At 39.3% G+C, this 22142-nt stretch overlaps 1 protein-coding gene and 1 pseudogene across 4 annotated transcripts in view; one reads left to right on the forward strand and one right to left on the reverse strand.

Moving 5' to 3' along the window:
• Positions 1–6236: 6236 nt before the first annotated feature.
• The window catches only part of LOC102279587 (cell surface glycoprotein CD200 receptor 1), a 64052-nt gene continuing 48146 nt past the window's right edge, over positions 6237–22142 (reverse strand). Inside the window, exons 9-11 of one of the 4 annotated variants that reach the window (XM_070369218.1) lie at positions 13457–13689; positions 8969–12081; positions 6237–6749 (exon numbers count right to left, since the gene is read on the reverse strand). In XM_070369218.1, the coding sequence (XP_070225319.1) occupies positions 13664–13689 (26 nt within the window). In that variant the 3' untranslated portion in view covers positions 6237–6749; positions 8969–12081; positions 13457–13663. The remainder of the gene's footprint in view (positions 6750–8968; positions 12082–13456; positions 13690–22142) is intronic. The other 3 variants (XM_070369211.1, XM_070369228.1, XM_070369197.1) reach the window with 3 other exon arrangements.
• LOC102281736 (putative protein CRIPTO3) lies at positions 17849–18410 on the forward strand (annotated as a pseudogene).

The following is a 22142-nucleotide window of genomic DNA, read 5'->3' on the forward strand; positions in this document are numbered from 1 at the left end:
CATCTTTTGTCTGTCACCTATTTATTATAATTATATTTAATTTTCCAATTTTTGTCTGTTAACCTTGCTTATTTAAATGGTTGATACCTAACCTTCTTTATATATTTGCCTTTACTAGTGAGAATTTTCCTTTTCTATAAATTCTTAGTTCTTGCTGTAGCCTTTTCTTTTCTGCTTAAAGAAGACTCTTTAACATTTCTTGTAAGATCCATTTAGATGAACTCTTTTAGGTTTTGCTTCTGAGAAGCTCTTTATTTCCCCTTTAATTCTGAATGATAACTCTGTTGGGTAGAGTGTCCAAGGTTGTAGATTTTCCCCTTTCAGCACTATAAATATATCATGTCCCTCCCTTTGGCTTGCAAAGTTTCTACAGAAAAATAAGCTGATAGCCTTATCAGTTCAGTTCAGTTCAGTCACTCAGTCGTGTCCAACTCTTTGCAACTCCCATGAATCGCAGCACGCCAGGCCTCCCTGTCCATCACCAACTCCCGGAGTTCACCCAGACTCACGTCCATCGAGTCAGTGATGTCTTCCAGCCATCTCATCCTCTGTCATCCCCTTCTCCTCCTGCCCCCAATCCCTCCCAGCATCAGAGTCTTTTCCAATGAGTCAGCTCTTCACATCAGGTGGCCAAAGTACTGGAGTTTCAGCTTTAGCATCATTCCTTCCAAAGAAATCCCAGGGCTGATCTTCAGAATGGACTGGTTGGATTTCCTGCAGTCCAAGGGACTCTCAAGAGTCTTCTCCAACACCACAGTTCAAAAGCATCAATTCTTTGGCGCTCAGCTTTCTTCACAGTCCAACTCTCACATCCATACATGACCACTGAAAAAAACATAGCCTTGACTAGATAGACCTTTGTTGGCAAAGTAATGTCTCTGCTTTTGAGTATGCTATCTAGGTTGGTCATAACTTTCCTTCCAAGGAGTAAGCGTCTTTTAATTTCATGGCTGCAGTCACCATCTGCAGTGATTTTGGAGCCCCCCAAAATAAAGTCTGACACTGTTTCCACTGTTTCTCCATCGATTTCCCATGAAGTGATGGGACCAGATGCCATGATCTTTGTTTTCTGAATGTTGAGCCTTAAGCCAACTTTTTCACTCTCCTCTTTCACTTTCATCAAGAGGCTCTTTAGTTCCTCTTCACTTTCTGCCATAAGGGTGGTGTCATCTGCATATCTGAGGTTATTGATATTTCTCCCGGCAATCTGGATTCCAGCTTGTGCTTCTTCCAGCCAAGCGCTTCTCATGATGTATTCTGCATATAAGTTAAATAAGCAAGGTGACAATATACTGCCTTGACGTACTCCTTTTCCTCTTTGGAACCAGTCTGTTGTTCCATGTCCAATTCTAACTGTTGCTTCCTAACCTGCATATAGGTTTTTCAAGAGGCAGGTCAGGTGGTCTGGGATTCCCATCTCTTTCAGAATTTTCCATAGTTTATTGTGATCCACATAGTCAAAGGCTTTGGCATAGTCAATAAAGCAGAAATAGATGTTTTTCTGGAACTCTCTTGCTTTTTCGATGATCCTTATAGGGGCTCCTTTATTTGTGACTCTTTGTATGTCCCTTGCTGCCTTTAAAATTCTGTCTTTGTCTTTAACTTTGCCGTTTTAATATGATATGTTTTAAATCATACCAATGTTTTCTTAGGTCAGTTTTCAATACAATAGAAATAAAAACAAAAATAAACAAATGGGATCTAATCAAACTTATAACCTTTTGCACAGCAAAGGAAACCATAAACAAAGTGAAAAGACAACCTACAGATTGGGAGAAAATATTTGCAAATGATGCAACTCATGAGGACTTAACTTCCAAAATATGCAAACAGCTCATACAACTCAATAACAAAAAAACAAATAACCCAATTTAAAAAAATGGGTAAAAGGCCTAAATAAACATTTCTCCAAAGATTCACAGATAGCCAAAAAGCACATGAAAAGATGCTCAACATAACTAATTATTTGAGAAATGCAAATCAAAACTACAGTGAGTTACCAGCTCACACTGGTCAAAGTGGTCATAATTGATGTGGATCCCTTTGGGTTCATTTTGTTTGGGAATTTCTTCAATTTCAGGAAGCTTTCAGCCATAATTTCACCAAATATATTTGCAACACTTTCCTCTCTTCTCCTTCTGGGAACCCTATAATGCAAATGTTAGTATGATTGATTTTGTCTGAGACCTCTCTTGAAATTTATCTTTTAATTTGTTTTTCTATTTGGTGCTCTGATTGGGTGATTTTCATTTTTCTGTCTTCCACATTGCTTGTGCATTCTTCTCTATCATCTAATCTGCTCTTAATTCTTTTTAGTGTAATTTTTATTTCAGTTATTGCATTCTTCAGCTGTGACTGGTTCTTTTTTACATTTTCTAGTTCTTTGTTAAAATTCTCACTGTATTCATCTATTCTTTTCCTAAGTTCAGTTGTCATTTTTATTACTAGTGCTTCAATGCTTTTATCTGGTAAATTATTTATCTCTGTTTCACTAGGTTTTTTCAGGGCTTTTTCCCATGTCCTTTATTTTGAAACATAGTCCTCTGTCTTCTTATTTTGTTTAACTTTCTCTGTCTCTATGAAATTAGGTGAAACAGTTACCTACCTTATCTTAAAGGGATGTTCTTGGGTGGGAGCATTACCACCCAATGCCGCCTGTGTGTGCCTGGTGGTTTTTGTGAGATAGCTGGAACTGAAGTGAGCATGGATCACATATATCCCCAAGGTGTCCTGGCAACCATCACTTTGGTGGGATGTAAGGCTGGAGGTGGAGGAGTAGAGCCAGAGCCAGATGTGAGCTTCTCCTGTGCCTAATGGAAGTCACCACCCTATCTGAGTGGGCAGATAGGGTGCAAACCAGGGGCAAGGCCCAAGGGTTCAGAACAGAAGCTCTGACGAGTTGGGTTTCTCCCCAAGTGTGTGAGGGCACTCTCTGCCTTGGTTGGGATAGTGGAAGGGACCCGGGGACTAGTGACTTCATGTCTGTGCTGGGTCATGTTTTCCCCATTGTGCATTCCTTGGTTAGAGACTTGAGTCAGGTCAGAGGGTTTAGAGTCACACTACTGAGCTGATTTTGCTCCTGCTGAAAATATTAGTGTCTACCATGGAACTAGTTTCAGTTCACTTCAGTTCAGTTCAGTTCAGTTGCTCAGTCGTGTCCTACTTTGTGACCCCATGAATTGCAGCACGCCAGGCCTCCCTGTCCATCACCAACTCCCGGAGTTCACTCAAACTCATGTCCATCGAGTTGGTGATGTCATCCAGGGAACTAGTTTAGCTCCCCATAAATGTGGGCAGGAACTTGTGTGCTGGTAAAGGTTGCCTCCACCCTTGTCTGAAGCAGGGTTGGGTCTGAGCTGGTTCTGTTTCCTCTAAGTGTACACACTTTTCTTGGTAAGGACAGCCTTCACAATGGAGAGCAGTGCCAGAGCAAGAGGGGATAAAGCTGGCACCCAGTGTGGCTGGGTGTACACAAGGGCTTTTCTGGCAAACTGGCCAGAGCCCCAGGCAGTTTTCTATCTGTTTCTTGTATGTTGTTCCTAGGAGTAAGCAAGCATGTGCAATGCTCTTCAAGAGTGTTATAATACATACACACAATATAATATTACTCAGCTATAAAAAGGAACACATTTGAGTCAATTATGAGGTAGATGAACCTAGAGCCTATTATACAGAGTGAAATAAGTCAGAAAGAGAAAGACAAATACCACATATTAATGCATATGTATGGAGTTTAGAAAGATGGTACTGATGATCCTACATGCAGGGCAGCAAAGGAGACACAGACATAAAGAACAGAATTTTGGACTCAGTGGGAGAAGGAGAGGGTAGGATGATTTGAGAGAATAGCATTGAAACATGTAAATTACCATATGTAAAACAGATAACCAGTGAGAGTTTGATGTATGAGGCAGAGCACCCAAAGCCAGTGCTCTGTAACAACTTGTAGGGGTGGTATGGGAGGGAGGGGAGTTGGAGGGGTTTGGGGATGAAGGGGACACATGTATACCTAAGGCTGATTCATGCTGATCTATGGACAATCACACATGAATGATGGTGGGAACCATCACAATACTGTAAAGTAATTATCCTCCAGTTAAATAATTTTTAAAAAAAAGAGTGTTATCTTGGTTTCCTTCATCTCTCTAGTAAGTCCCACTGGTTTTCAAAACAGCTAAAAAGACTCGTCTTACCGGTGTTGGACCCTTGTGCTGGGGCACCTTAAAGTCCTTGCTCCTTCCAGGGAGGATCCCTGAGCCCATGACATCCCCCTTCTCTTTTGTTTTCCTGCTAAGGTTTGGGTTCTGACCTGATGGCGTCTCCTCTCTTTCTAACTAACTTCATGTGGATCTTTCTTTATAGTACTGGTTGTGGATCTTTCTTTACAGTGCTGGTTATAGAAGAGCCTTTCTGACAGTTTCCATGTTGTTTTCAGTAATAATTGTTCCACACATAATTGTATTTCTGATTTGTTCATGGGGAAGCTGAGCTCAGCATCCTCCTTTTCTACTGTCTCTGTCTCCCTCTCTGTGTGTAACTTATTGAAGACTCACCAATTTGCTGTTAACAGCAACTTCACAATTGTACATTTCTACTAGTAATATATGAGTTCCAGTTCCTCTATAATCTTGCCTACACCTATTTTTCATTTCAGCAGTAGTAGTAGTAGGATCCTAGTGGGTGTTAAGTGATATCTCATTTGGTTTTGATTTGTATTTCATTAGTGACTAGTGCGGAGAAGGCAATGGCACCCAACTCCAGTACTCTTGCCTGGGAAAATCCCATGGACAGAGGAGCCTGGAGAGCTACAGTCCATGGGATCACAAAGAGTCAGACACGACTTAGTGACTAACACTTTCTTATAATAATTACATCCTGTATATGTTATTAATGTATCATGGCTTCCCTGGTAGCTCAGCAGTAAAGAATCTGCTTGCAATGCAGGAGACATGGGTTAGATCCCTGGGTTGGAAAGATCCTTTGGGGAAGAAAATGGCAACCCACTCCAGTGTTCTTGCCTGGGAAATCCATGGACAGAGGAGCTTGGCGGGCTATTGTCCATGAGGTCACAAAAAAGTTGGACATGATTTAGCAACTAAATATGTTATATCCCACATACTGACTTTATTCTCAGAAGTCAGACCTTTTTGTTTACATTGGTGGTAAGCTATGTGCAAAAATCTGTTCACTTTCAAGGTCACTTGTGGAGACCTTACAGCCTTTCATCAGCATGGCTTAAGCTGCTTCTGCTTGGACATACCTTGGGCTCCAATTTTTCCATCACCCTCCATAGCCAGCTTACCTCATTGCACTTCTCCCCCCAATTCTCTGGGCAGTCTTTCTCATCTTTCTCTTCTACTGCCTTTCTGCTGCTGCTGCTGCTAAGTCGCTTCCGTCGTGTCCAACTCTGTGCAACCCCATAGACGGCAGCCCACCAGGCTCCCCCGTCCCTGGGATTCTCCAGGCAAGAACACTGGAGGGGGTTGCCATTTCCTTCTCCAATACATGAAAATGAAAAGTGAAAGTGAAGTCATTCAACCATGTCCAACTCTTAGCAACCCCATGGACTGCAGCCTACCAGGCTCCTCCGCCCATGGGATTTTCCAGGCAAGAGTACTGGAGTGGGGTGCCATTGCCTTCTCCACTGTCTTTCTAAAGTGCCTATTTAGCACTGAAATAGTTACTCACATGAATTTCCTGTTCAGGTTGATTCTTATCACAAACATTTCCACCACTGATACAAACATTGTGTCAATAGTATTAAACGTGAATGCAAATATACCATATACACACAAACCAAGCATTAGGTTTTCACGGTGTGGTCAATTGTGGCCGTCATAAATATCAGGGCTCAGAAGAAACTGTTTTTTGCTTATTTCACATCTGAACCACAGGCAATGTGGTTGATTATGTTGAAAATGCTACAGTTTCTGTATCTGTTCTAACATTTTAGCAATATTTTACTTTATCAGAAGTCTCTAAGTGGTTATGACTATGAGTAAGACTTTGTTACTCTGTCTTATTTTATTTTGCTTCTGGGAGGGTTTTTTTTCATCTTTTTTTTTCTTGGAATGAAAACTAGTGGTGCTAATAACTCCATGGTTACACTGTAAGATAATAGATCCAACTACACATTCAATGAGTGGCATAACAGAGAGACAGACACACTCTGGATTAGAATGAGTTACAATAGGTTTTATCTCATCTTACCTGTAGGTCAAAACCAAAGAGGACAGGAGAGAATTTAAAAACAGATACAAGCACTCATTTTTTTAATCTTTCCTCTCATACTTCTTCAGTTGTAAAACATACAACAAAAGCACTAGATAGTTCAGTTCAGTTCAGTCTTTCAGTTGGGTCCAACTCTTTGCAACCCCATGGACTGCAGCACGCCAGGTTTCCCTGTCCATCACCAACTCCCAGTGCTTACTTAAACTCATGTCCATCGAATTGGTGATGCCATCCAACCATCTCATCCTCTGTCATCCCCTTCTCCTGCCTTCAATCTTTCCCAGCATCAGGGTCTTTCAAATGAGTCCGTTCTTTGCATCAGGTGGCCAAAGTATTGGAGTTTCAGCCTCAGCATCAGTCTTTCCAATGAATATTCAGAACTGATTTCCTTTAGGATTGACTGATTGGATCTCCTGGCAATCCAAGGGACTCTCAAGAGTCTTATCCAACACCACAGTTAAAAATTCTTCAGCACTCAGTTTTCTTTATAGTTGAACTCTCACATCTGTACATGACCACTGGAAAAAACATAGCTTTGATTAGACAAACCCTTGTTGGCAAAGTAATGTCTCTGCTTTTTAATATGCTGTCTAGGTTGGTCATAATTTTTCTTCCAAGGAGCAGCCATCTTTTAATTTCATGGCTGCAGTCACCATCTGCAGTGATTTTGGAGCCCAAGAAAATAAAGTCTCTCACTGTTTCTATTGTTTCCCCATCTATTTGCCATGAAGTGATGGGATTGGATGCCACTATCTTAATTTTCTGAATGTTGAGCTTTAAGCCAACTTTTTCACTCTCCTCTTTCACTTTTATCAAGAGGCTCTTTAGTTCTTCTCTTTCTGCCATATATATCCCAATAACAAAAATAAATAAATAAATAAAAATTTTAAATCATGATTTGTGATGAACAATAAATCCATTTAAATATATAGTTTAAACATGAGAGAATTATTTATAAAGAACACAAGTGTTTTAATCTTCAACATGTAAAAATATATATTGAAGAAGGAAATGGCAACCCAATCCAGTATCCTTGCCTGGGAAAATCTCATGGACAGAGGAGCCTGGTGGGCTGCAGTCCATGGGGTCACAAAGAGTTGGACACGACTGAGCGCCTTCACTTTCACTTTTCACTTTCATGCATTGGAGAAGGAAATGGCAACCCACTCCAGTGTTCTTGCCTGGAGAATCCCAGGGACAGAGGAGCCTGGTGGGCTGCTGTCTATGGGGTCGCACAGAGTCGGACACGACTGAAAGCGACTTTACAGCTCAAACGGTTTCTGTTTGTCCCCTACTTCCACGTGTATGTAGCCGCCCTCATCATCCCTACCAGAGTGGTACATTTGTTGTGATTGATGAACAAACAATGATGCAGCATTATCACTCAAATATCATAGTTCACATTCACATTTGTATATGGTAGGGACATTTCTATCTCACATTCAGTAATTACATCTGCCCCTTTTGCCAGCTTAAAATAAAGTAACAATAAATGTAATAATTTTTATTTAAGGTAACATGCTCATATGAAATAATTTTCATACAATAATTTGTCTTTCCTTCTTTTTACACATATTCATAGAAAACTGTTCAGCTAATGTTAAGAGTGGTTGTTTTGAGTGGTGGAATTTGAAGCAGTTACATTTTCTGTATTGCCTGAATGTCCTATAAGAAGGACATTTCACCAAAATAAAATAAAATATATTATTTTTAAAATAACTAAAGAGAAAATTGTATGTCCTAGGAACCTCTGATAAATATTTCCACAGTATATGTTAATGCTGACTTATACCATATTTGGCAGAATTGACCTAGAAAGGTATCTTGAAAAACAGGATACTTGAAAAAAAAAAAAAGAGAAAAAGATATAGTAAACAATTTGATTTGGGAAGGTAAGAATAATAAGTGGGATAAGTAGAATACTTCAACAAATATTTATTTAGGCTAATAATTGAAAGCATTTACATCAAAAATAACATATTTAAGGCATTTTAGACCAAGTCCCATAGAGTACTAGTCTGCTATGGCATCAGTAACAAAATACCACGGACTGACTGTTTGGGCTAACCACATGGTGTTTGTCCAAAAGGTTGGTTATCAAGGCTAGAGAGTGTGTTTGTTAGTAGTCAACAAAAACCAAAGTTAGGCTTGTGTTAATTTTAAAGAAGATGGGCAAAATATATATATTTATTGACAAAACAAGACAAAAACAAAGAAAGAGAGGAAGCTCTGCAGCTTAAGAGTCTGAGTCTTAACCATCAGAACCTTGTTATAACTCTAGAAAATGAAAGAGACCCGCAGCTAGGAATTTATAGTTAATTCAGTAATTTATAGTCAATTTAGGTAAGCCAAATGATACAGCTCACGAATTTTCATTACTTTTTCACATTTGATAATATCTTATAATTTTATATAATTTTCTAAAGTTTTATTCCCCCAAATTAAGACTAATTCAATAATAAGTGGTCTTAATTCATATTTTCTTTCATCTAAAACAGTAATTCTTGGGCTTTTTAGTTTCAATGTGTCTTTCTACCCTTAAAAATTGTTGAGGATCCCAAAGAATTTGCCATAGGAAAATTTAGAAACACACACACTAATAATACATAAGTACTTACTCCATAAGCCATCAAGGCAACAATATCAACATATGCCATGTAGCATCTCGAAAATGAATGCAAGAGAATGTAAGTGCAAAAAGCAAACATATTAGTATTATTATGAAAATAGAACCTACCTTGAGGACCTCCTGCAAGGGCTCCTAGGACCACATTTCAAGTAGAGCTAAGCTAAAACAAGCTTGAAAGCTCAAAGACTGTTCTTCTTTTTTTTTTCTTTTTCCTTTTTTTTTTTACATTTTTTTTTTAATTTTTATTTTATTTTTAAACTTTACATAATTGTATTAGTTTTGCCAAATATCAAAACGTTCTTTTATCTATGTGTGTGTCAAAAACATTAGGGAGTCAGGAAATGTAGGAAAAAGAAAAAAATAATCTGATTTGTTTATTTGTATTTTTTGGCTGCTCTGGGTCTTCACTGCTGCGCACTTGGGCTTTTTCTAGTTGCAGCAAGTGGTGGGTATGCCAGTTGTGGTGCTCGGGCTTCACACTGTGGTGGCTTTGCTTATCGTGGAGCATGAGCTCTAGGGTGCTCGAGCTTCAGTAGTTGCAGCTGCCAAGTTCTAGAGCTGGGGCTCAGTAGCTGTGTTGCAGGGGCCTAGTTGCCCTGCAGCATGTTGAATCTTCCCAGACCAGGGATCAAACTCATGTGCCATCCATTGGCAGGTGGGTTCTTAACTCCTGGACCACCAGGGAAGTCCTTGTAATTTGATTTAGTACTTGTTGTTCCTCTTTTACCAATTCTAGTTGGCAAAGCAATTGTGATAAAAAGCTATTTACACTTTTAAAGAAAAACCTTTTTTTTTATTATGTGTTGTGTTATATTTTTTATTAAAAGGAATAAAATATATTCCTTTTTTTTATGTGTTAATTCACTGCTATACCTTGACATATCCAAAAATGCATGCATAAAAGACATAAAAGCTTTTCACATAAATGATCAGTTGCTTCCAATATATATTTCTGTCCTTGTTAATAAGAAAAGTAATAGTTTAAGTGATATGTGCGGCATATGGTACAGTGCCTGGCGGAGTAGTAAACATTCAAATAGTGACAATTATTGCTGTTTGTTGTTGGTTGCTGCTGTTGCTACTAGTTTGTTTTAGTAGTTGTTTTTACCAGTGCCATTAGTATTGAATACAAGGACTACCGAGGTAGCATAGAAGGACCATAAATTTTGCTGCCTATGAATTTCCTATTTGAATAAATAAACTTTGAATGTAAAGTCCATTTTGATTAACTAACAGATAAGTTGCATCCAGTAAACTTCCAGAAAGCAATGGATCCCACAATAGTCAGAATGCCCAGAAGGAAAGAGAACCTTAAGGCTGAGTCCAAGGGGTGGAGTAAGCTGGAGGCTCAAGAACTTTAATTACAAGTAATATCTTTAAAGTACATTCCTTATTGACAAGTCAGGTTAATCTATAGTGTATTATTGATGTTAATAATTCTTTTTTGCTCAAAGTAGCAAAGGAATCTGGAAAAAATCAGGTATTTTGCTTTTCTCTAAGAAATATAAGAATTTTCTAGTGAAATTTTACCCGAATGTTCCATGAGAGTTCTTTGGAAAGGGTTCTGCAAATAAGACATCAAATGTCAGCATTCTGATAAAAAAAAAACTCCTTGACCAATGTGCTACTTAATATTATGATATTATAGAAAAAGAGCCTCAGTAAGATATTTGGGGATATTTCCTGATATGATTCACAATAAGGTTTTTTAAAAATATATATATATAATCAAAAACTGCCCAGAGAGCACTTTTTATAGCCTTCCCCATTACTTTTATGACAGTCATCAATGATCCAGTGATTAATTCAAAGCACATTTAAAATTTTTATTCTACCTGACATCTTGAAGGAATTTGACATTTTTGCCCCTTCCTCCCTCAAACTCTTTCATTGGTTTCCACTGATTTTCCTTCCCCATGGACTCCACTCTGCGTCTTTTATTAGATTCTGTTCTTTGGACCATTCCTGAAAATGTGGTGTTTCCCAGATTCTATCTTGTGGTTGCTTCTCTATCCAACTCAACATCTTTGTCTAGAAAAATTTGATTCATTGCTTGTAAGAAGAAGACTTCAAAATCTGAATCCTATTCTAATTTCCTTTGAATCTGTGTTTCCAACTCATCTGTAAAACATATTAATTCCAAACAAATTATCTCCACTTCTTTCTTTGCATAGGCAAAACAGTCTTTGCAAAAGCAAAACACTCTGTGACATAAATCACAAGCAATATCTCTTTTGATCCACCTCCTAGAATAACAAAAATAAACAAGTGGGACCTAATTAAGTTTAAAAGCTTCTGCACAACAAAGGAAGCCATGAACAGAATGAAAAGACAACCCTCAGAGTGGGAGAAAATATTTGCAAATGAAGTGACTGACAAGGGATTAATATCCAAAATATACAAACAGCTCATGCAGCTCAATATCAAAACACCCAAACAGTCCAGTTAAAAAGTGGGCAGAAGATCTAAATAGACATTTCTCCAAAGAAGACAGATGGCCAAGAGACATATGAAAAGATGCACAGCATCACTAGTTATCAGAGAAAAGTAAGTCAAAACTATGAGGTAGCACCTCACACCAGTCAGAATGGCCATCACCACAAAATCTACCAACAGTAAATGCTGGAGAGGATGTGGAGAAAAGGGAACTCTCCTACACTGTTGGTGAGAATGTAAATTGGCACAGCCACTATGGAGAAGAGTATGGAGGTTCTTTTAAAAAGTAAAAATAAAGCTATGATATGATCCTGCAGTTCCATTCCTGGGCATATATTCAGAGAAAACCAAAGTTCAAAAATGTTCATTGCAGGACTATTTACCATAGCCAGGACATTGAAGCCCATAAATGGAGGAATGGATAAAGAAGATGTGGTACATATATACAGTGGAATATAAGTTCAGTTCAGTTGTCGCTCAGTCATGTCTGACTCTTTGTGACCCCACGAATTGCAGCACTCCAGGCCTCCCTGTCCATCACCAACTCCCGGAGTTCACTCAGACTCACGCCCATGGAGTCAGTGATGCCATCCAGCCATCTCATCCTCTGTTGTCCCCTTTTCCTTCTGCCCGCAATCCCTCCCAGCATCAGAGTCTTTTTCAATGAGTCAACTCTTGGCATGAGGTGGCCAAGATATTGGCGCTTCAGCATCAGTCCTTCCAAAGAACACCCAGGACTGATCTCCCTTCGAATGGACTGGTTGGATCTCCTTGCAGTCCAATCACTGAGCCATAAAAAAAGATAAAAATAATGTCATATGCAGTGCCATGAATGGACCCAGAGATTGTCATACTGAGTAGTCAGATAGAGAAAGACAAATATCATATGATCTCACTTATATGTGGAATCTAAAAAACGGTACAAATGAACCTATTTACAAGACAGAAATACAGTAACATATATAGAAAACAAACTTACAGTTACCGTGGGTGAAGGGATGGGGCTTCCCTGGTGGCTCAGTGGTAAAGAATCCTCCTGCCAGTGCAGGAGACACAAGAGACACAGGTTCGATCCCTGGGTTGGGAAGATCCCTAGAATAAGAAGTGGCAACCCACTCCAGTATTCTTGCCTGGGAAATCCCATGAACAGAGGGGCCTAGCAGGCTACAATCCATAAGATCACAAAGAGTCAGACATGACTGAGCGACTGAATGCAAGGGGGGAAGGGCAAGTGGAGGGATAAATTGGGAGATTGGAATTGACATATACGGACTACGATATATAAAATAGATAACTAATAAGAACCTACTGTATAGCACAGGGAACTCTATTCAGTACTCTGTAATAGCCTTTATGGTAACAAAATCTATAAAAAAGTGGATATATGTGTATATATAACTGGATCACTTTGATGAGCAGCAGATACTAACTAGCACACTGTAAATCAACTATTGCTGTTATTGATAAATAAAATAAAATGCCCTCTTTTACTTTGTCAGCCTAATTAACTTTTTAAAGTTCAGTCTATCCTTCAGACCTCATTCAAATTTTATCCCCTGTACAAAGTACTCTCTAAATTCTTCTCACTCCCATTTACCATTTAATGGTCACTACCTCTTCTATAATTCTGTTTTTCTATTACAGCAACCACCAGAATTGGCAACACGATAACTAGAAATAATGAGACAGTGTGAAAACCACTATGGTTTTCCACTATGGAAAATAACATGTGATTAACATGGTTAAAAAAGAAAAGAGGAAAAAGGAAATAAAATGAAAGAACTAAACTTTTTAAAAAGAAAAATACAATTATTGGAATCATATCTCAGTGGGTAGGTTAAAAACCTGATTAGACATAATCAAAAAGAAAATTAAGTGGTGACACAACAACCTAATACTTAAAATGCACTGTCAGAATGGACTATGAACCAATAAAGAGATAAAAAAAATAGAGTGAATTTTATCTGAGAAAATCAACCTCAGGCCAATAATAAGACAGAAGGCAAAGGAAAACTTGAAAGAGGAAATAAGACAGAATGAAAAAATTCAATGTAAGTCAATTAGAATTTCCTGAGGTGATAACCAAGTATGTCAGTAGGTTATGACACTTGTTTGGGAAGAAGTTAAGATAATTAGATCAGTCACCGCAAGCCTGCTCACCTATGGTTAGACTCTTGCTCCTGTTCAAATGTAAAACAAAGCAGGTCACATAATATACAATGTTGCCTGCCCAGTGGCATGTGTTCTGGACAGTCACTGCCCTGTTAATCCTAGATTCATGCTCAGTGATGCAATCTTCTGGGGCTTAGAAAATCTGTGCAAGCTGGCTTCCCTGCAACCTTTGCACACTGAAGTTTTATTCTTCCTCTAAAGTAGTGTTACTTCTGGAGATGCTGTAAATCAGAACAGAAAAAAAAAAAATCAAAAAAGCAATACAGTTTTATCTGTGACTGTTTAATAAGGATCTACTTATAGTGCATGCTGGTTAAGGCCATGGGCTCTTGAGTTAGATTATCTGGGTGCAAATTCTGCCACAACTGCCTTCTAATGTGTAACATTGAACAAGTTTCTGTGCTTTATCAAATAAAAGAATGATACTAATTTATAACATATTGATTATGCAACAGTAGGAGACAAAATGCTCTGCCAATTACTCATGACATGATTTCTATTGTAGGATGCATCTTGTGCTGGAATATGCTCCATTTGCCCCTCCAGATCAATTCTCCAATGTTTTCTGCCATTCTCTAGGTCCTAAGAGGCCGACTTCTTGGAGGCATTGACAGCAAATGTAGATCAGAGGTGGAAGGAGAGTGAGGTCGGAGTACTACATTTTTCCTGTGGGGGTGTTAGAGTTTGCATATATACCACTCCCATAGCCATCGTCCTATAGGCAGCTCTCAAAAACACTGCTTTCTTCAGATTCCTTCATCTTGTAACTTCAGGTCAAGGAGTGTAATGCCTTCCAGCAGTTGCAAGACACCAGGTCCTTCCTTACCTCTTACCGGTTATGGAAACCACATCTTTTTAAAGTATGCATGCTTTTGTAAAACTCTCCCTAAGTTACTCAAAGTGTGCTGGTTATTTACTGCTGGGACTCTGACTGATACACATCCCATTGTGGAGATGCTAAAATGTGAAAAAATATTGCAGCTTAGATATAGTGAAATATATCACTTAGCTCCTCTGTGTCTCAATTTAATTTCCCTTAAATAGAAGTAATATTCCTTTTAGGATTATTATGATTAAAAGAACTAATACATGTAGAGTACTTAGAAAAGCATCTTGCATGTAATAAGTGCTCAATAAATATCATTAGTATATTTGAAGTATTGTGATAGGTACCATGAATTATGCAGAGACAGATAAAAGACAAAACACAATTTCAAGCATCTTGGTAGTCTTGGTAAGTGACCACGTTTACATCTCAAATTCAGATATTTTGACCTGAAGCCCAGTATTCTTATATCAAAACTTCCCTAATAATCCGAAATACCTAGAAAGAAGATCACTCTAGGTTAGTTCAAAAACACTTGTAAAACACTTTTTAAAATAAGAGAAGTGTTATTAACTTTAATTATGTACAGTAACACAGCCTAATGATTAAAATGCATTGTCATAATGCACTAAGAATGAATAAAAAGATAAGAAATTAAAATTATCTTGAGTGCAAAACTGGTAGTTATTTATAAATAGATTCTTCAGAAGATAAAATAGGAAAGAGACAAGAAACCTAATCTTAACTGAGCATCCTCTGCTTGAGAGCCACTTCTATACTATGTGAGAGGCACTAATATACTCACGAACTCTCTACAGAGAGAAATGGCTACTCCTTGTGTAGAGATGAGAAATCTACCTCTAAAGGGCAGAGCAGAGACTCAAACTCAAAGCTTCCACAGTCAGGAAGGGGAAGTACAGGGAGCAAGCATACCTTTTCTACATCACACGGCGTCTGGAGTTCTTAAAAAGATCCCCTAACGTGGCTTAAATAGCTTGTACCCACTTATAAGGAATTTAACATTTATGTGTGAGTTCTTTCTTAGACTCCTTTTTGGTTTTTGCTTTATTTTAGGGTTGGTTTTTTGGTTTGTTTGTTTGTTTGTTGCAAATGGCATAAAGATGCAGTCTTAGAATTATCACAAGTGTCTTTTTTCGAAAAACAAGACTTCTTTAAAACCTTGCTACTCAGTGTTGATCTACATATCAGCAATATCAACATCACTTGGTAGCTCATTAGAAATGCAGAGCGTTAGATCCCCATGCAAGGACTGTTCTAAAATTGTTACCCAAGGAAACTAGAAAGAGAAGAATGAAATTGAGAGTTTTAAAAGACATAAAAATTTTGGTGGAAAACAATCTAAAGTATCTTTCTCAACATGGTTTCCTCTACTTCACTCCAGTACCTTTCGCCCTTCCCCACCACCACTCCCAACAGACTCACCAGCTGTGAAAGGGAGAAAAATTGTGAAAAGTATCCCAAAAGCTGAAGACATTTTCTGAAGGGAGTTCCCTTCTTCTTCTTCCTATCCTTACCTCTCTCTTTTCCTTCCATATACCTAGCTGTAGTCTTTTTCTTCTCCTGATCTCCCACATAAGCACTAATGAGAAATCCCCTGCTCTCTTAACTCCACTGTGTTTGCAGCTCACGAGAAACTTAAGAGGAAGCATTTCCTCTTTGGTGAGTTAGGTGATAATGACTGAACTTCCTGATTTGTGCTTATATACATTTATTTCTCTCCAGAGAAACATATGCATTTGACCCACTATTCAGATCTAATTGTAATCAATTGAGTTATATCCCAGATAATGTTTAAATGATTCTTATGAAACATGCATCAGTATATTCATTTTTATAAATGGGGAAGTAGAGAAGTAACTTATCCCAATTTGATCAATGACAGAGCTGTACAACCAGGATAGACACGATGATCTTTTCATGGATAGTTTTCCTTCCCTTGCATTGTGTCATGTGTGTGTGTGTGTGTGTGTGTTTGGTAATTTGTGGCATGGTTTGTGACAGAAGCCAAACATGATCTCTCATTCTAGAAGTATACACTTTAATACAAAAAACACAGAGTATTTAAAACGCTCATAAAGACCATAATACTAATAATTCTCCACTCATATGACCCCCTGCCAAACTTGGGCTGGGGTTAGGGACCAGTCTGCAATCTGGAATTAAAGCCCAGTTGGTGCAATTTTACTCTGATCCATCCAGCAAATCTTATGCACAAGCCCCGCACTTCCACAGATAGGGAGGGGACCAGGTGCCATGATAATGCTGCACCTGACGTTTCTCAGGCACTTCCAACCTGGCTCCAGCCACAGCTGCCCCACTGCTCTTTTCTGAACATGGCCTTAGTGCTATGCCATCCCTGACAGGGACACCTCTGCCCACTCCACAAGCTCAGATATTTTGTAGCCAGGCCAGGTCCTCATTGCCTCTGCCTGACCTGCCTGCACACTCACCCTCACACGTTCACACCCTGCAGATGATGTTACCCTCTTCTACTTCATAATTTCTGCTTTATTTCTTTTTCCTTCTTTATTCTGTTTGTTTCTGGTTAAAACATTTTAGAATACGGTGCCTTCTGCCACAAAATAGAGGGTGGTGGGGTGGGAGAAGCAATCTACAGATTCACTGCAGTGTTAACATGGGTTTTCTATGTGAAAGGGGTCAGTGAAGACTGAGGGGCATGAGTTTCTGCTTATAAATTCTCCTTGCTACTGCTGCTGCTGCTAAGTCGCTTCAGTAATGTCCGATTCTATGCAACCCCATAGACGGCAGTTCACCAGGCTCCGCCGTCCCTGGGATTCTCCAGGCAAGAGTACTGAAGTGAGTGCCATTGCCTTCTCCGATAAATTCTCCTTACATCTACTTAAACAGACAGTAATTCTTTCCTTTGGGTTTGTTTTATTAACAAATGGTTAACATAGGTTTCAGTTTGATTACCCAAAGAAACAATTAATGAAAATTTCTTGTAGAAAAAAAGCATTGGGTTCAGATTCTTGTCACCAGATAGATCATTCCTCAATACATCTGAAGATAAAAGTTTGGATTTTTTAATTGGTGAATTAAATTTATTACTGTCACTATTCTGGTTGTGTGTGCTCAGTCATGTCCGATTCTTCGCAACTTCCTGGACTATAGTCCACCAGGCTCCTCTATCTTTGGAATTTTCCAGGCAAGAATACTGGAGTGGGTCGCCATTTCCTACTCCAAGGGATCTTCCAGACCCAGGGCTCAAATCTCCGTCTCTCATGTCTCCTGCATTGGCAGATGGATGCTTTACCACTGCGTCACCTGGGAAGTCCTCTGGTTGTGATATTATACTATTATTTAGCATAATGTTATCATTAGGGCAAACCGGGAATGGTGCACGAGATCTCTGTGTTATTTCTTTCACCTGGATGTGAATCTATAATTATCTCACTAAAAGTTTCAATTAAAAAAAATTGAAAGTCAAGTATGGCTGAGGAAGGAGAATCTCCCTGAAGATTATAGTCAAAACATTTATTAGCACTGATCTGTGGGCCATGGACCAAAGGAAGATGGAGCACATCTCTTCCAGTGTGATTTTGATCATGGCCTTTTCCAAAGCATTTGAACTGGGATTAGTTGCTGGATTGAGCCACTGTAAACTTACCCATCCAGTACAGGGAGACCAGCCCTTCAGAGATAATGGTTCATCATTGGCCTTCCCAGTTTATATCATCCATGGGAATCCAGAACAGTAAGGGGCTAAACAGAACCTGCTGCCTGAATGGGGGAACCTGCATTCTGGGGTCCTTTTGTACCTATCCTCCCTCTGTGGAGAGAACTGTGAGCTTGACATGCACTAAGGGAAGTGTGTGGGTCTATGCCCCATGACACCTGGTTGCCATGAAGTGTTCCATGTGTAAATGCTGGCATGGCCAGTTTCGCTGCATTCCTCAGTGATTCCTACCCAGCTGTGATGAACACCTCATCACTGCTGGAACTCCAGAATTAACATTGTCTGCATGTGCTTTTCTGCTACCTGGAATCTTCCTTGCTATACAGTTATTAACCCACATTTGCAATCAACATTTGTCATGCAAATTTCATGACCTGAAGAGGCTGTCCCTCCAATGACCCAACTGAGAGACAATGATTCATTCGTTAGTTGTCTTGAAAGAGTGAATACATTTCCCTATGGTCTCTAACATTTCCTTAAAGTACCAGCTACTTTCCTCTGCCCTGCCCTCTCCAGAAAACTACTTTAAAAAAGTAAGCCATATATTATGCCGAACTTCTGTGTTTCTGATACATGTATTTCTAGCAAGGGTTTATAAAGAGTTTCCTTTAAACAATTGAATTCTATCTTCAGATTATTAAGGGTTACTCCCAATGTGAAACTGAGTATAAAGCAGTGAATAGAGTTGAACAAATTAATTAAGGCAATATCTTGGAAAGGAAAGAAAATCTGTAATGGGAGCAAAGGAGAAGAGAAGGAGCAGTTTTAAGAGGTGAGAGACAGGATGCTGGAGTAATAGAAGTGTACATGTGTCCCTGGGAGACTAGGTAGAAAACGGAGAGCAAATGAGAGAGAGTTGAGAAAATAAATGGATTACTTAGTTGATTAGATGGGTACTGAGAAGCAAGTCAAAAAGCAAAGTTGAAGGGCAAGTTTCTATCATCTATAGGAAGCTGTATAAGACAAGAACACCTGTTCTCTCAAAGATTTGTAGAGAATAAAGTCTCCTTGAAAAAAATTCTATCTGGTCAGTTTTATGTCTTTGGAAAAATGTCTACTCAAGTCCTATGTCCACTTTTAAATTGAAGTAGTTGGCTTTGCTTTGTTTTTGCTGTTGGGTTGGATGAATTCTTTATTTATATTTCATATATTGACATCTTATAAATATGGTTTGCAAATATTTTCTTCCATTTTATAAGTTGCCTTTTCATTTTTACGGAAGCAAGGTCCAATGCTGTAAACAGCAATATTGCATAGGAACCTGGAATGTTAGGTCCATGAATCAAGGCAAATCGGAAGTGGTCAAACAGGAGATAGCAAGAGTGAACGTAAACATTTTAGGAATGAGCAAACTAAAATGGACTGAAATAGGTGAATTTAACTCAGATGAACATTATATCTACTAGTGTGGCCAAGAATCCCTTAGAAGAAACAGAGTAGCCATCATCGTCAACAAGAGTCCAAAATGTAGTACTTGGGTGCAGTCTCAAAAATGACAGAATGATCTCTGTTCATTTTCAAGGCAAACCGTTCAATATCTCAGTAATCCAAGTCAATGCCCCAAGTAATGCTGAAGACACTGAAGTTGAACGGTTCTAGGAAGACCTACAAGACCTTATAGAATTAATACCCAAAAAAGATATCCTTTTCAGTATAGTGGACTAGAATGCAAAAGCAGGAAGAAATACCTGGAGGAACAGGCAAATTTGGCCTTGGAGTACAGAATGAAGCAGTTCAGTTCAGTTCATTCACTCAGTCATGTCAGACGCTTTGAACCACATGAAATGCAGCACGCCAGGCCTCCCTGTCCATCACCAAGCGCAGGAGTCTACCCAAATGCATGTCCATTGAGTTGGTGATGCCATCCAGCCATCACATCCTTTGTCATCCCCTTCTCCTCCTGACCTCAATCTTTCCCAGCATCAGGGTCTTTTCAAACAAGTCAGCTCTTCACATCAGGTGGCCACAGTACTGGAGTTTCAGCTTCATAATCAGTCCTTCGAATGAACACCCAAGACTGATCTTCTTTAGGATGGACTGATTGGCTCTCCTTGCAGTCCAAGGGACTCTCAAGAATCTTCTCCAAAACCACAGTTCAAAGCATCAATTCTTCGGCACTCAGCTTTCTTTATAGTCCAACTCTCACATCCATATATGACTACTGGAAAAACCATAGCCTTGACTACACAGACCTTTGTTGACAAAGTAATGTCTCTGATTTTTAATATGCTGTCTAAAGTCCCTTGGACTGCAAGGAGATCCAACCAGTCCATTCTAAAGGAGATCAGCTCTGGGTGTTCTTTGGAAGGAATGATTCTAGCACTGAAACTCCAGTACTTTGGCCACCTCATGCAAAGAATTGACTCATTGGAAAAGACTCTGAAGCTGGTAGGGATTGGGGGCAGGAGGAGAAGGGGACGACAGAGGATGAGATGGCTGGATGGCATCACCGACTCGATGGACGTGAGTTTGAGTGAACTCCGGGAGATGGTGATGGACAGGCAGGCCTGGCGTGCTGTGATTCATGGGGTTGCAAAGAGTTGAACACGATTGAGCGACTGAACTGAACTGAGCTTGGTCATAACTTTCCTTCCAAGGAGTAAGCATCTTTTAATTTCATGGCTGCAATCACCATCTGCAGTGATTTTGGAGCTCAAAAAAATAAAGTCAGCCACCGTTTCCCCATCTATTTGCCATGAAGTGATGGGACCGGATGCCATGATCTTAGTTTTCTGAATGAAGCAGGGCAAAGGCTAATAGAGTTTTGCCAAGAGAACACAAGAGTGATAACCAACACCCTCTTCCAACATAAGAGAAGACTACACGTGGACATCACCAGATGGCCAATACCTAAATTAGATTGATTATATTCTTTGCAGCCAAAGATGGAGAAGCTCTATACAGTCAGCTAAAACAAGACCGGGGTTAACTGTGGCTCAGATTATGAACTCCTTGTTGCCAAATTCAGACTTAAGTTGAAGAAAGTGGGGAAAACCACTAGACCATTCAGGTATGACCTAAATCAAATCCCTTATGATCATACAGTGGAAGTGAGAAATAGATTTAAGGGGCTAGATCTGATAGACAGAGTGCCTGATGAACTATGGATAGAGGTTCATGACACTGTACAGGAGACAGGGAGCAAGACCATCCCCAAGAAAAAGAAAAGCAAAAAGCCAAATGGCTGTCTGAGGAAGCCTTACAAATAGATGTGAAAAGAGGAGAAGTGAAAAGCAAAGGAGAAAAGGAAAGATATACCCATTTGAATGCAGAGTTCCAAAGAATAGCAAGGAGAGATAAGAAAGCCTTCCTCAGCGATCAGTGCAAAGAAATAGAGGAAAACAATAGAATGGGAAAGACTAGAGATCTCTTCAAGGAAATTAGAGATACCAAGGGAACATTTCATGCAAAGAAGGGCTCAATAAAGGACAGAAATGGCATGGACCTAACAAAAAGCAGAAGATATTAAGAAGAGGTGGCAAGAATACACAGAAGAACTGTACAAAAAAAGATCTTCATGACCCAGACAATCACGATGGTGTGATCACTCACCTAGAGCCAGACATCCTGGAATATGAAGTCAAGTGGGCCTTAGGAAGCATCACTATGAACAAAGCTAGTGGAGGTGATGGAATTCCAGTGGAGCTCTTTCAAATCCTGAAAGATGATGCTGTGAAAGTACTGCACTCAATATGCCAGCAAATTTGGAAAACTCAGCAGTGGCCACAGGACTGGAAAAGGTCAGTTTTCATTCCAATCCCAAAGAAAGGCAATGCCAAAGAATGCTCAAACTACCACACAATTGCACTCATCTCACACGCTAGCAAAGTAATGCTCAAAATTCTCCAAGCCAGGCTTCAATAATATGTGAACTGTGAACTTCCAGATGTTCAAGCTGGCTTTAAAAAAGGCAGAGGAACCAGAGATCAAATTTCCAGCTTCTGCTGGATCATCGAAAAAGCAAGAAGAGTTCCAGAAAAACATCTATTTCTGCTTTATTGACTATGCCAAAGCCTTTGACTGTGTGGATCACAATAAACTGTGGAAAATTCTGAAAGAGATGAGAATACCACACCACCCAACCTGCCTCTTGAGAAATCTGTATGCAGGTCAGGAAGCAACAGTTAGAA

This window comes from Bos mutus, chromosome 1 (genome assembly GCF_027580195.1).
Source record: "Bos mutus isolate GX-2022 chromosome 1, NWIPB_WYAK_1.1, whole genome shotgun sequence".
Classification (NCBI taxonomy): domain Eukaryota; kingdom Metazoa; phylum Chordata; class Mammalia; order Artiodactyla; family Bovidae; genus Bos; species Bos mutus.